Here is a 14,045-nt window from a genome sequence, read left to right on the forward strand (position 1 = left end):
CTGCATTATTTATCCCCTTATTCTGCATTGCCTCTTTTCATTGTCAGGAAGATTTAGGAGAATCACAGAATCATAGAATATCTTGAGTTGTAAGGGACCCATCAAAGCACAACTCCTGACTCTGCACAGGATATTCCCAGAAGTCACACAATGTGTCTAAGAGTGGTGTCCAAACACTTCCTCAGCTCTGTCAGACTTGGGCTGTGAACGCTTCCCTGGGGAGCCTGTGCCAGTGCCCAACCACCCTTTGAGAGAATATTTTTCTAATACCCAACCTAAACCTCCCCTGACACAACTTCAGGCCATTCCCTTGGGTCCTGTCACTGGTCACCACAGAGATCAATGCCTGCCCCTCCTCTTCCCCTCATGAGGAAGTTTAATCTGTGATGAGATCTCCCCACAGATTGAGGCTTTTCATCCTGGAACCAAAGCATGCCAGATGAGCACACCATAGCACTCCCCATGATAGGAATAATGCTTCTCTGATTTGGCAAGAAGTAGCTCATCTGATAGCTACATTGCATGAGCTCTTTTTTTTTCCTTCTTTTTTTTTAATTGCTTTTTTATCTCCAGCAACTTCAATATGTAATCATTTCCAGTGACTACTGGGTGCTTTTGCACTTACTTATTGTGAAGAAACACTGGGCTTGCCTATAACTTCATCATGTATAAACAACATGGACTTGAAGTCACTTATGTAAGAAATAAAAAAACAACAAATTGGACGGCCTGCTATGTAACTTGCAAAATCTTCTTTTCCAGCTAGTGCAAGCCAGGCACTTTTAAAAGGGCTTTACTAGGAGCTCTCCATATTGGAGTTGTACACTGACCCACAGAACCAAAATGTAGTCATGGCAGAGAATGTGCTGGTGACTGAGATGTTCTGCTGTATGCAATTCAGCGGGCTGCAGACAGGTTCTGGGGTGTTCAAAAGCTAATAAAGTTACAGGAAGCTTTTCTTTAAAGTAGAAATTTTTCTACCTTAGAACTTGTCCTAGTCATGGTGGATTTTCTCAAGCACTAGAAAAAGCAACTTTCCCTTTAGGAGACATCCTTTTGATCAAAAATTACACCGTGTGGATTGCTATCAGACATAATTTGCATGTCCTAAATCTCCACCCAGCAGTTGCCACTGGGGCAGCTTCAGGTAACTGTAACCAATGTCTTTGCAAATCCCAGAGAGCTCAAAGGCTCCCCATAGCTAAAGGGAAAACCTAACTTGTATCTCCTTTATTATATCTAGAAGGTTTAGTTTTATTTCTGAATACAATGTATGAGATTCTGCTCTCGGTTCAATGGTACATACTGAGCTCTCAGTTCAGTGGTCTTTACACTGATTGCAAGAGAGCTGTCTGAAATTTACATCCAAAAAGCTGAAAGCAAGCTCTAATTCAGAAACTTCATCAATTGTTTCTATCTGTATGTATACTGGCAGCAAACAGTCTGATGCTCTACTAAGTCCATTGTAACAAACATCTCTTATTAATGCATGTTTAGCAGGTTTTAAAATATTCATAGTTATGTATATTATTGTTATCTGGCATGGGCAGGTTAGACCTTAAAAAAATGCATGGAATCAGTTACTAGTGTCACAATCATGTAAATGAAGTATTTGAAAATTCTTTACTGCATTTTTTTTTTTTTTGCATTAAAAAAATACTAATCTGTATATGAAGACATTCCATTGTCAGATACAACACATTTTTATGGCAGCATTTTCCAATTTTCCTCTAATGATTCCAAATATCCTCCTACTTTACCAGATATTTATCATAAATAAAATATAATACACAGATAAACTGTGAAATCATCATCTTTTTATTACTGGAACTCTACTGACTTTAAAAGTGGATGTGTTGATTCATATCTATTTCAATCAAGTGTATGTGCACACAGACACACAGACATGCATATATTTTATGCCTACAGACACTTTATGCTTTGATGAAACAAAAAATACATATATTTACTGAATAAAATTCAATAAGAACATGTAGACACGTATTTAGTTCAGCAGAGTAAGAGATATGGGAAATTTCCACTCTTAAAGTGTACTTTAAAAAGTCAAAGTCTGTTAGCAGGGCCAGGAATTAAGTGTACTTCTGCAACAAACTGTCAGTATAGGCAGTTTCACAAGAAACATGTTGAAACCTTGACAAAAGTACTGCTTAGACCCAATGACAATCACTCAGTCTTAAGCAATTGAGCTGAATATCCTTTCACAGATGACAGCTCTCCACAATGACACCACAGAGTCCTGTGTCACCAATGAAAGTTGGGTGTTTGTTTTTTTTTTTAAAGACAAGGGTTGTTGGATATTGCTGCATCTCCTGTGTAGGTCTTTCACCTTCCCCTAACTCCTCAAAAGAGAATTTTAAAATTGTACACCTACTACTTTACACAAAAAATATTTTTTCTATCAGTAACAAGTGATGCCTTTTAAATGTACTTCTCGTATATGAAAAGATAAACTATGTGAACTATCAAACAGAGCTAAATAATTATTGCAATTTGAACAAAATTGTCATAGGAGACTGGTTGCATTTTTATTGTGAATGCAGACAAGTTCAGTAATATCATATTGACTTTTGTTAGCAAACAATGCAATGAATTAACTGAATCTCAACAAGAATTGCTACAGGTAGATAACACAGCTCTGGTATCTAAGGACCAAGTTCAGAACTTACATTTACTTATAGGTTGTGTGTTCATAGAAGCATTAACATTTTTGGAGCTTAAATGAATTTATCAGATAAATTTCTGTTGTGAATCATTTGCTCAGCTTTAAAGAAAAAGTGTTTTACAATTGTGGGGAAAACAATTTTCTGCTCAATGTCTTCTCAACATAGACAGGTGTCCATTTAAAGAAGGGACTAAAATCAAGTTGAGTCACCATCACTGAATATTTGCTAAACCAATGTTAGATACCCTGCTACCTTGTACAAGAAAGCTAACAGCTCAGTTTCGTAAAAAAAGGAAAAAAGCTGGAAATAGTGTGGTTTTTATTTGCATTTATGTGCATTAAATTGCACAATAAGCATTTTTTTCATACGTTTTTGCTTACATATTGAATCAGGTGCAAGATTCTATCCTGTCAACGAACTGGACATACCTATACACTGACAGCTAGTTGCTAAACCAAGGGACTGTAGAAAAAATTGTGGGGAGTGAGTCTAGAGAACATAGAACTATTAACAATGAAAGTGAAGGGATTGACAATGACAAACCCAATTTCAGACCAGCAGGTCACCACTTTGAATTAACAAAGATCACTGGGAATGAAAAGTTCTGTGGTAGCTTGAGTACTCTCAACACAGAGATAAGACAACTGTCATATTCTATTAACTTCAACTTACTTTCTCTGATTTGACTGAAATAAGAATCAAATCCCTGAATATAAAGGAACACCACTTATAAAGCTGTATTTACCAGTGTATCTTAAATTTACCATATGTTGCTGGAGGGATATTTTATACAGAAACAAGATACTGCTTTGCAAAATATGTATGTAAATATCCATATTTTTAAATGAATATGTAAGACAACAGATACTTGATCCTTTAGGAGTTTTTACTTCAAGTAAATACTAGGGAAGGAAATACATTACTGCTATATAACTGAGAAAGCAACATAATTTAAAAAATTAAGTACAATGGCAGCTGGAATGTTATTTATATTTTCTGGTAAAGGGAGCTAAATAAGATCTGACTGCTTACTGTCCTCTGCTGTAGTCATTGAAGTCCAGTTGCTATAAGCATTGCCATAACCATTGGAGGCAACCACTCTCATCTCATACTCAGTGTAGGGCTGCAGGTCTCCGACCGTGTGCTGTAAGGAGGCAGTAGGGCTGGGATGCAAACTGCAAAGAAAAACAGCACGAGTTACTTCAGAACACATCCCAGCACGTCAAGAAAGACTAAAATGTTATTTCTTGTAATAAGACCAGCCACCCTAAAGGTGAGCTGTGCTCAAGGGAAGGGACTTTTCTTGTGCAGCAGTGGATGGTGGTCTTAATGCACTCTGCGTACTCTAAAATGTCACCAGCAGAACGCCTCCGCCGCATCTGGAGTCGGTAGCTGGGTGTGCCTGGAGCGTTGTTGCGAACTGGTGTAGACCAGACAACCTGAAGACTGGTCGGAGTGGCAGATGAAAGCCTTGGAGGCATCACGCCATCTGGAGCTGTTGAAAAACATGGATGAATTAGAGCAGAGAAAACCATGGAGAACATATGCCGTGTGGAAACAAAATGCTCCATATACTGGAAAAACTGTTCCTCAGGATCAACAGTAATGTTAGCATGGTCCATTTAGTTTAACATTTTCACTACTGAACAATGCTGATTCTTAATTTTCTTCTTTCCAATACGTGAATATCATCTTGCTAAAAGCAAACCTCCAAACACCAAAAGTAATTCAGAAGCAACATATTTTCTACCACCTGTTCAAATATTATCTACTTCTGTGCCCAGCTCTGCCACCCTGAGAAGCTAAGGAAATGCTCACAGAAATGTTACTCAGCATGAGTAAAACTGATCAGACTTTTTTATCATTCAGATACCTTGTCACCCTTATAAATTAATAATAATTTTAAAAGAAAACAAAAGAAATTTAAATTAAGAACATCTTTAGGTAGAAATCAAAATAGATTCACTGAAGTTTCAGTCTCTAGCCCATTGTTTTGTTAAGGAAATTAATTTTTATGAAGTCCAAGGAACTGCAGTCCAAAATGTGTCAGTACTGATATCAACAATGACCTTTAAGTGCTGCAAATTTCACTGCATGCAGTAAAAAGAACTACAACAATTTACACCTGTGAGTTTATTGGCTTTGCTTTTTCTTTAACAAGAAATCAATCTGTTGAAGAAACTTTCTATATTTAAACACATCTCTAACTTTTATATATAACATATCTGTAGCCATATCTCTGTAGCTCTTGTCTAGAGTTAAAACACTGGAAAGTTACTGCCTCTTTCATTTAAACTCTTGTATAATAGTTTTGCTTTTCATGGTCCAGTAGTTACCATTTGCTCTTTTCCTTTGGTCTTTCCAACAGAAATACTTTTTCATTGCTATTATTTTATTCTTGTCTCTATTGAAGAAAAACCAGTCTCACAGATCTCTAACTTAAAGTGTAGTTGTAAGCCTCAGGGCCTAAGTTGTAAGTTTTAGGATGAGCAAACAGTAATTTACAATAAGCTTTATGATTTTCATTTACTACCTGTATATGAGGTGGTTACTAAGAGGGAAGAAACAGACTTTGTGATACACTGTCTAAGTCATTCTCTCCCTGAGACAGGTGAAAAGAGGCATCAACTCAAAAAAAGACATCAGTCACATATAGTAGTTTTTATTTATACTGATATGATTTTTTACATTTACGGATATGATAGGATCTGATATTTTTACTCTGATTATACTTACAGCTGGGTCACTTCAACATTTTTCATCTCCAGATTCAAACTGTATTACAGGGAAAGGCACAAAATATATGTGGCTCCAACCTAAGAAACTTGTTCCCTTTACATTAATTTTAAGGTGTGTTCTCATAGAAAATTTTTACTAAAAGCTGGCTTCTGGGGTACTTGATTTATTAATACTGGATCATTACTGGATTCTGATAGTTGGCCCCTAGCCCTACAGCCCTCCTGGGTTTTTTTCAGGACAAGATGAAGTGGAACAGAATCTCCAGCTTCCCTCGTACCCTTCTGCTCCTCTCTGTCACTGTGAAAAAGAAAACATGTAATATGGGGGCTTGACTGCATTTGGATGTTCCTTCCTGCTGCTGTTATCTACATCTAGGCAATAAGGCTCCAGTAAATCCCAAGTAAACCTGAAAATCCTCCTGTTTCCAAATCCAGAAAATCTCTGAGACTAACATAATTCATGGTCTGCAAATCCCACGCCAACACTTTCAAGGCCAATAAAGAGCTTGTGAGCACCTCACCTCAGAGGGAAGAAGATGGTTGGCTTAACTTAAACAGCCCCAATATCCCTCCAGCTGAGCCATCAAAAAAAACCATTTGCACACCAATGTCTCTGCACATGATGTTCACTCTCACAGTAAAATGGAGAACACATCTATTTACCTTACATAAGATAGTTCTGTTTAGCAGCAACATAAGCAGACTTGGATTTCAGTCATGTAATAACAGGTCCTAAAACTTATGTATGTAAAGTACAGTCCTCACAGATAATCATGTATTATTTTGGCATCCTTTATAAGGTGATTCCTGAAGTTGAAGGCAGACTGAGACAGCACAAAACCAAGGTGCTTTCTGATTTCACCATAAGACAGCACAAGAAAGATGATGCAATTAAAGTAACAATTTTTAGTTCAGGGTTTTTAAGTGTTTTTCTAAGCTGACACTGACAAAAAGAGTCAATATCCTTTCAAAGCAAGTTACTATCTCATTTGAAACTAAGCTGTCTGCAGATTAAAATGCACCAGTTTTTAAAGTTCACACCGAAATTCTACACAGCAAAAAAAAGCTACATCTAAAAATTAATCTAATTAGCTGACCTAATAATTTGGCCTGGAAGTCAAAAGTTCACGATATTGAGGGGACAGTGTGAGGCAACTCACTGAGGAGGCAAAAGTGTTAAATTTATTTGCAGTTCCGTCAGGACACATCACTTCACCTTTGTCTTTCATTTACCAGTCTGTTAAATGGAGATAATACTACTTATCCTTCTTTGTAAAGCTCTCTGAAATCTACAAAGTAAAAGCTTAGATTAAGCTTTATGTATGTAGAGAGGTGGTTATTACAGTGATACAGGAATGTTCATCAAAAAACAAAGATGTAGCTGTCTAAATGTCAATAACAATTCCACAGTGTGGATGTTATTTTAATGGCGCAGGTAATCTCGGCTAAATGTTCAAATCTCTTCTACCAACAAAAGCACAGCATAGGGAAGAGTAAAAAATTTGGACAAATCTCTACTGTGAAAGTTGCCTGACCTGTAGAACAAGCCAAGCCCACTACTTTCAAACCAACATGTTTCAATATACAGCAATTGCATTTATCTGAAAGGCTTCCTGTAGCTCAGAGAGAATTTCCTCAGTGATGTACTAGCGAGTGTTCTCCAAAGGAATGGGGCAGGGGGGCAGGAGGATACAGCAAATAAATTGTCAAGTCTCTGCTGAGTCATAATGAGAAAGGTGCTCTATTAAACTAATCACGTTTTGCTCATTAAAATGGCAGAGCACTTACCCCCCAAAATGGTAATTCTAATTTGCACACAAAACATCCTCTGACTTCAAGCATTCCTCATCACCAAGGTCTTCAGTGTAACATTTCCCCCAGCTTAACCCGTTTTATCCATTCCATATCCCCAAGAGACTCCTTACTACCCAAGTAATAACTGGCAACAAGCAATAATTCTACTGTGAATTTCTCAACAGAAGAGCCATGTATCTATCAGCTGGATATATCGTCTTTAAGATGCAGTGTTGCTCAAAAATCTCCCCTTGAGCTTTAATATGACCCTCAGGGGGCAAGCACTCCACTTGCAACCTACTGAATCAACATCTAGCCCAGTAAATCCTCACTTAGCAGGGCAGAAAGTCATGCTTTGTATATCAACGGACTACAAAGGCAGAATAAAATGTTTAATCAGATGTCAATTCTAATCAAATAATTAATAAACAATTCCACAAAACAATAAAAACTGAAGACTGTTTCAAGATGAAAATTATATATTGTATTCCAAAGACTCAGGTACATTCAGATGAATTGAGAAAGATCTGATCCCTCTTCAGCCAGAAATGTGCTAAGCAGCCTTTGACAGGTGTTTCAACTTTTTGGCTGAATTTTTTATCTTAAATAACATGTGCAAAAATAGTCAGCTTTGTAAGTATTTGTTTATTTTAGGACAGCAAGCATTGTGTGAAATGATTGTGATTAAATTTTTATTCCATGTTGAAAGCTTATTTTTTTCTGAGAGGTATTTATTATATTTATAATAAGGATTTATCTGAAATGTAAATTTTATGAAAGTAGATGACTTTGAGCAGGACTATTAAAAGGTGTTTACTACTATTAGGACAATAAATGATTATTTAATTATAAAAATGTCTCCACTATTAAACTTTCATAAGAAGAAAAGCCAGAAGAGCTTGATTACACATGTATAAAATTGATGCAAACTCACACCAACTTTGAAGTGTCACCACTTTTAACAGTGATCAGATATACTTCTCACAATATATTCTTAATTTCACCAGATAGGTAGCGAGAAGAGTTTGGAGCTATGAATATGTAACTCTACAATTTGCCACACTTGCATATATAAAATGTTTAGCATTTGTATTTTATCAAAATGCATTTCATATACATGACATATGGCCTAGCAAATATGGATGCAAATGATAACTGCAGGGATTTAACTACAGGGGAGGAGAAAAACAGGTTCTTCACCATTTGTATCAAAACAGCAAAGTTCCACTCAGACTGTCTTTAGGTGAGTGTCTTGCTCTGTCATGACTACCATTCCTCTTTTCCAGGTTCAAGTCACAAATCCCCTTTCTTTATCTCATTGTAGTGCTTGTTTAGGTACTCCTGATTAATTTTCAGTTTTAGGTGCCCATACTGAGATCCTCTTATTACAGCACTTTTTATGGCAATATGTTCCGCATATTGACATTTGTTCCTCCTGATTTTCTCAGGTATGCCTGTTATCTAGTGGTTTGCTCAGTCCAAGTAATACCAGTCATTGCATTCCCCATAATTCTCACCTTGGGCATGTGTTTTGGTTTAATTTCAGAGAAAGATAGGACATGATGCTAGGCCATATGTCATTACCAGAACAGCATGCTAGTTATAAACCTTTATCTCTTGGCAAAAGAGAAGATTGGGAGATTTTTGTTTCTTATCTTCACAGGTTCATTTAAATTTACTCTGGTTTGTTTTTTAACTCTTTCCCCATTAGTTTTCCTTCTCAGCATATACCAAATATAAGAATTGTTCTTGATTTTTTTCATTTAATATATATGTGCAACCACATTATTTATCCCACTCTCAATGACTAGAGAATGCACAGAATATTTTTGGATTTTCTTTCTAATTCTATAATTTCACTGCTGGATGTTCTCAGTTACGGATATAGCTCCATCTAACAATACATATACCAAGGACAGCACACCCTTATTCAGTGCACATCCTTGCACTTTGGAACATACAATGTGAAAGGCTCATGGTGGCCCTCTTGCTTTCCCCTCTAGCATATTTATCTTGAGAAGAAAGGAAGCTGTGTTTTGGCAAAAAAGCAAATTGAGAAATATAAAGGAGTAGCTTAAAGTCCAAACTTGTTCACACCTCATGTTAATGAAATTTTCTTTTCAGAAGTATAATATAAACAGGGTACAGAAACACCTTGTTCTCTCTTCATGATCTATCCTGTTTTATACCTCTGCTCTCTGCTGCAATAGTAATTGCATTTGAAATTTCAATTTCTATTACTATTCTAATAGTAATTTCATTTGAATTTGTAAATTATTCAATTTCAGCATTAATCTTTAATGTTACTTACATGGCACATACCATTCAGAAAAATAAAAATAATATGTTTGAAAAAAATCTAAAAATTTATTTTTATCTAGATTGAGTGTGTAAGCTCTAACTGTGGATTCTTCTGCACTTTCACTATTTGGGATTCCTAGCTGCAGAGCATAATTTTAATAGGGTCCTAAAAATCAACTTGGGCTTTACTCCATGACCTGCAGACCCAAAGTTTAAAACAACTGTCTTTTGAAATCCCAAAGCAGACTTACTTATTCCTCATTAATATTGTTTCAGCAGAAAAAAAAAACCCAAACAGCCAAAACAATCAGACCTTCCCCTCCTTTTAATGAACTTTTCTTCATGCACAACCTCAATATCTGCAACCTGGGCATGGGTCTCGAGTGGAAATATGTGTAAGAGATGTTCCTTTCCTAAGTGTTATATTTCACTGAGGTCAACACTATAAAAATGCCTTACAGATTTGTCACCTCACCTTCCCATAAGAAGTAAGCTCCCTTCCTTCCTCATGTTAGGTGGAAGTTTGTCCATATTACTCAAGAGAAAGATAAAAGAAAAAGGCAGAGAGGTGGTGGTGGTGGTACAAGAAGCATATGCATTGTTCTGAAGCATAATATGTTAAAAACTAATTTTTAATATTGATTTATCCTATGACTGAAGGAAAAAGATTAACACCATATACTCAAAACCAGAAAGCACTGTTCTACTTGAAGAAGTGGACATGGCTTCTGCAAATGATTATTAGCTATACAGGGCTGTCAAGCATTGGAACAGACTGCTCAGGGAAGAGATGGAGTCACCATCCCTGGAGATATTTAAAAGGTGTGCAGATGTGGTGCTTAGGGACATGGATTAGTGGTGGACCTGGTCATGTTAGGTTAATGGCTGGTCTTGATGGCCTTAAAGATCTTTTCCAACCTAAATGCTTCTGTATCTCCATCCAACATGGCAAAAGAAACTAAGAAAATACAGCAAAATGGTAAAGAAAACAGGATACTGGAAAATTTGTGAATATTCTCACTAAATAAAAAGTCTTATTCAATAAGAAGTCTCTTCATACTGCACTCCCACAGTATGGATGTGCAGGTGGACTGTTAAAGAACAGGCTACCCTGTTGGTAGAAAATGCCAGTGTTACCAGCTGGTGTGCATTTTGACAGAAGCCTCAGTTTATATATCCCTGTATGGACAGACTGGAGAACAATGCATGTGTGCAAATAAATTAGTTCCACAATAAGATTACATGTAGTTATTTTTAATCCATAAATTTCTCTGTGGTGCATAATGCATGGTGTGAAATACTACTATTTCTGATGGAAACCAAGCTTGAGAGTGCCCATAAATAGAAAATGGATCTGACAAGATGACAGATTAGCTGGTGTTAGGGAGCCACTATGCACAGTGGGTGGTGCAGTGTTATTATATCTTGACTATCATACAGGTATCTGTGAGATTCAGGTCACTGGATTACCTTTTGGTCCCAAAACAACTGTGGCCAGACCAGACTTCCTCCCTCTCAAATTCCTGCCTTACTTGCAGACAGAGGAGGAAAAGAGGTTCCCTAAAGCTTCTGCTCCTAGTAATCAAGGCAATACAGAACTGGCTTTTGTTTGCAGCTACTATTTAATTATTTGTGATATTTATGGTAATCACAAAAAGACTTTGACTCATTGTCAAAATGAGTCAAAAACTCGACAGACTGGGACTCTCATCTTTGCTTGCAAGAAATACTGTTCACCTCAAGACAGCAGAAGTCATGCCAGTAGAATACCGAGTGCATAATTCTTTGAAAATTGACTTCTTAAGGTTCCATCAAGTGTCTTGTAAAATTTTGGTCCCTGGAAGTCTGTTTCAGTAGCAACCACATTCTCAAAAATGGAAGTTAAAAAAAACACAATTAACAACCCCCCCCAAAAAGAAACTCCCCCCCCCAACCCCCAACAATATACTACTTTGCTCCAATCTTCACACTATTAAAAAGCATATTAACTTTTCCTGTTCACCAGAGTTGGACAAGGCTGAAAACAAAAATATCAAAGCAACAATATCTATTAAGTAGAAACTCTGGTTTATGTGTCATCTTAACCTGTTTCTCAATTCACTCTACAGTATTCAAAGCATATAGAGTTTGAAATAGCCTATATTCTCTAGTTTTCTTCTGCAAAGTATAGTATATGTCAGATTCAGACAAAATACCAAAAATGACTGTATATTTTATTAAAAGCCCATTTTTATTCTCTCTCTCTCTCTTTTTAACAAAAGTCTAATTTAGTTGTTGTTCCCTTAGGTATGAGGTACACAGTTCATAATTCATTTGATATAAAATGTCAGTTCAGATTTTTGCACTTCTTTGATAAATGAGAAAAAACATGTACATTTCAATTTCCTTCTACGAGGTTTCACCAACAGAAGCCCCCCTCCCATTGTGCTGCTCAAAGACCTTTGCGTTAAATTAAACATCAAGATTCAGAAACTGTAGGGAATGATATTTCCAAGACATACAGTACAAATACATGAGACTAGGAAAAAAGGTAATGATTTTTCCTACCAGTAAAGTGATGTCTCCCAAAGAGCATCTTTGATCCTTGAATTAGTTCTCAGTTATAATTTAATATATCAAAACTGTCAGCAGCTTTCCTTACATTTAAACATAAAGTGATATAGTCAGCTCCACAAAAAGCAAAATACAGCATTCAGGGGCTTTCTTCCCCCCACCCCCAACATGTGCTTGTGACTCTGAAGTCCATCAATATTAATGAGGAAAATCTGTGTACATCAAAGAAGACAGCAAAGAATTAATTTAATTGTATCTGTCATCATCACTAGTATGGAGTGTTTTTTCCTACATAACCAAATCCTGCCATTGATCAACATGTAAAACTCTCAGGGGTATAATCTGCACAATAGAATGGAGAAGAATCAAAAATTTAGTTCTAGAAATAAAACTGATATAATTAGGGAAAATAGCAACAAAACACTGTGTATCATGCTCTTACGTAACACATGAGGCCAAGGCTGACAAATCTGAACTACCACGTTTACAGAGTAAACAAGAATTCTTATCACTCCTCCAAATGCCAACTGCAATGCTATGGCTGTCACTTCACGTTACAGTCCAGTCCAACAGCTGCAGTATCAATAAATTAAGTTGTATTAGAAAATAGCAATAGGATCACATTCTGATGTCCATGCTGAGCATAAGCACTGATGAATAACATACATCCAGAGCCATGAATGCCCAGAAGACAGCACCTTCTCCTCTTGCCCTCTGTGTTGATGCCATGCACGCTCCCTCACCCCAGCCTGGGAAGTGTCATCAGCCCCACAGTACAACAGTGCCTGCTCTTTTTCCCCAATAAATGAGATTTCCCCCTACACCCAACAGCAGAGTTTCAGCACGACAGATGGGCAGTATTCTGCATTCCTTACTTAAGAACCCAGAAATTAGTACACTGCCCAGCGACTGGGAGACAAGATGAATGATCCAGATCTCCTTTTTTTCAGCCTGCGTTCTAACAGAGAAAAACTATGAAAGAATATGAAAGGTAACACCTCCATTGAGCCTGTGGCAAAAATCTCTGCTTTTAACCCATCACAGTTCCTCACTAAAAACAGAATTTCAATTGACAGAAATACGATCTAGGTGTTATATACTAAAGAAAAATATTTAATATTTAGGGTGACTAAAAAGTAATTCAGGCAAGACTATTCCCACAATAAAATAATTCATTCAAAATATACAGCTGACTTCTCCGATGAATAGGGTAAAAGGATTACAACCTATTATTGCTATGCTATCCACACAGACATGTTCATACAGCATTATTAAGTAGCTACCCATCAGCTAATGCCCTGTTCTAGACACTTTTAACAAATAAACCATTTATATGAATTATCTCTGTGCTTCATTTCTTTAGATAATACTGAAGAACAAACACATAAACTCACTGGAATTTGCGGCAGTGTGTCAATATACAACAATTGATCTGCTCCGTAGTACGTTCACTAAAAAGACCTAGGCTACTGTCGTCTTGTTCAAAATCAGGTAGCTTAATTGATAAAAAGTCAACACCATTGTGCTTTATTCAAACTCAAACCAGGCTGAATGTGTCCTGCCTTCTGTTCCACAAGACATTTCAAAGTATTTACCCCAAAGTACATGCACTATTCATCACAGGTTGAAGTAAACTAACTACCTTGGCAATACTTACTCTCTAAAATACAGATTTTTTTCAATCTTTTGACAAAAAGTAAAGAGCCAGAGGAAACTTCCTCTCCTTTGTTCATTTTTCAAACATAGGACTAAATCCTCAACACAAAAAATTTACAGCTGATTAATTCAGATTACAACCATCAGTTGAATATTTTGGACAGCAGTATCAATTTCTTATGAATAACCCTCTTGAACAGGCTACTTGGTATGTAAGAGCACTCACAACTTCAATGTAAAGAAAAATAGAGAAAAGAGAAGTATTTTTTTCTTTATATAATGCCATATCTTCAGTTATTCAACTTCATTTCTTTATATA

General features: G+C 36.5%; 1 protein-coding gene across 1 annotated transcript in view; it reads right to left on the minus strand.

Annotated features, from left to right (window-relative positions):
* USH2A (usherin) overlaps positions 1–14,045 on the minus strand; it is a 369,679-nt gene that overhangs the window by 131,114 nt on the left and 224,520 nt on the right. The window contains exons 38-39 of the mRNA XM_058835000.1: positions 4,029–4,179; positions 3,717–3,859 (exon numbers count right to left, since the gene is read on the minus strand). Of these exons, the coding sequence (XP_058690983.1) occupies positions 3,717–3,859; positions 4,029–4,179 (294 nt within the window). The remainder of the gene's footprint in view (positions 1–3,716; positions 3,860–4,028; positions 4,180–14,045) is intronic.

The sequence above is a fragment of the Poecile atricapillus genome, chromosome 3, assembly GCF_030490865.1.
Source record: "Poecile atricapillus isolate bPoeAtr1 chromosome 3, bPoeAtr1.hap1, whole genome shotgun sequence".
In the NCBI taxonomy this organism is placed as follows: domain Eukaryota; kingdom Metazoa; phylum Chordata; class Aves; order Passeriformes; family Paridae; genus Poecile; species Poecile atricapillus.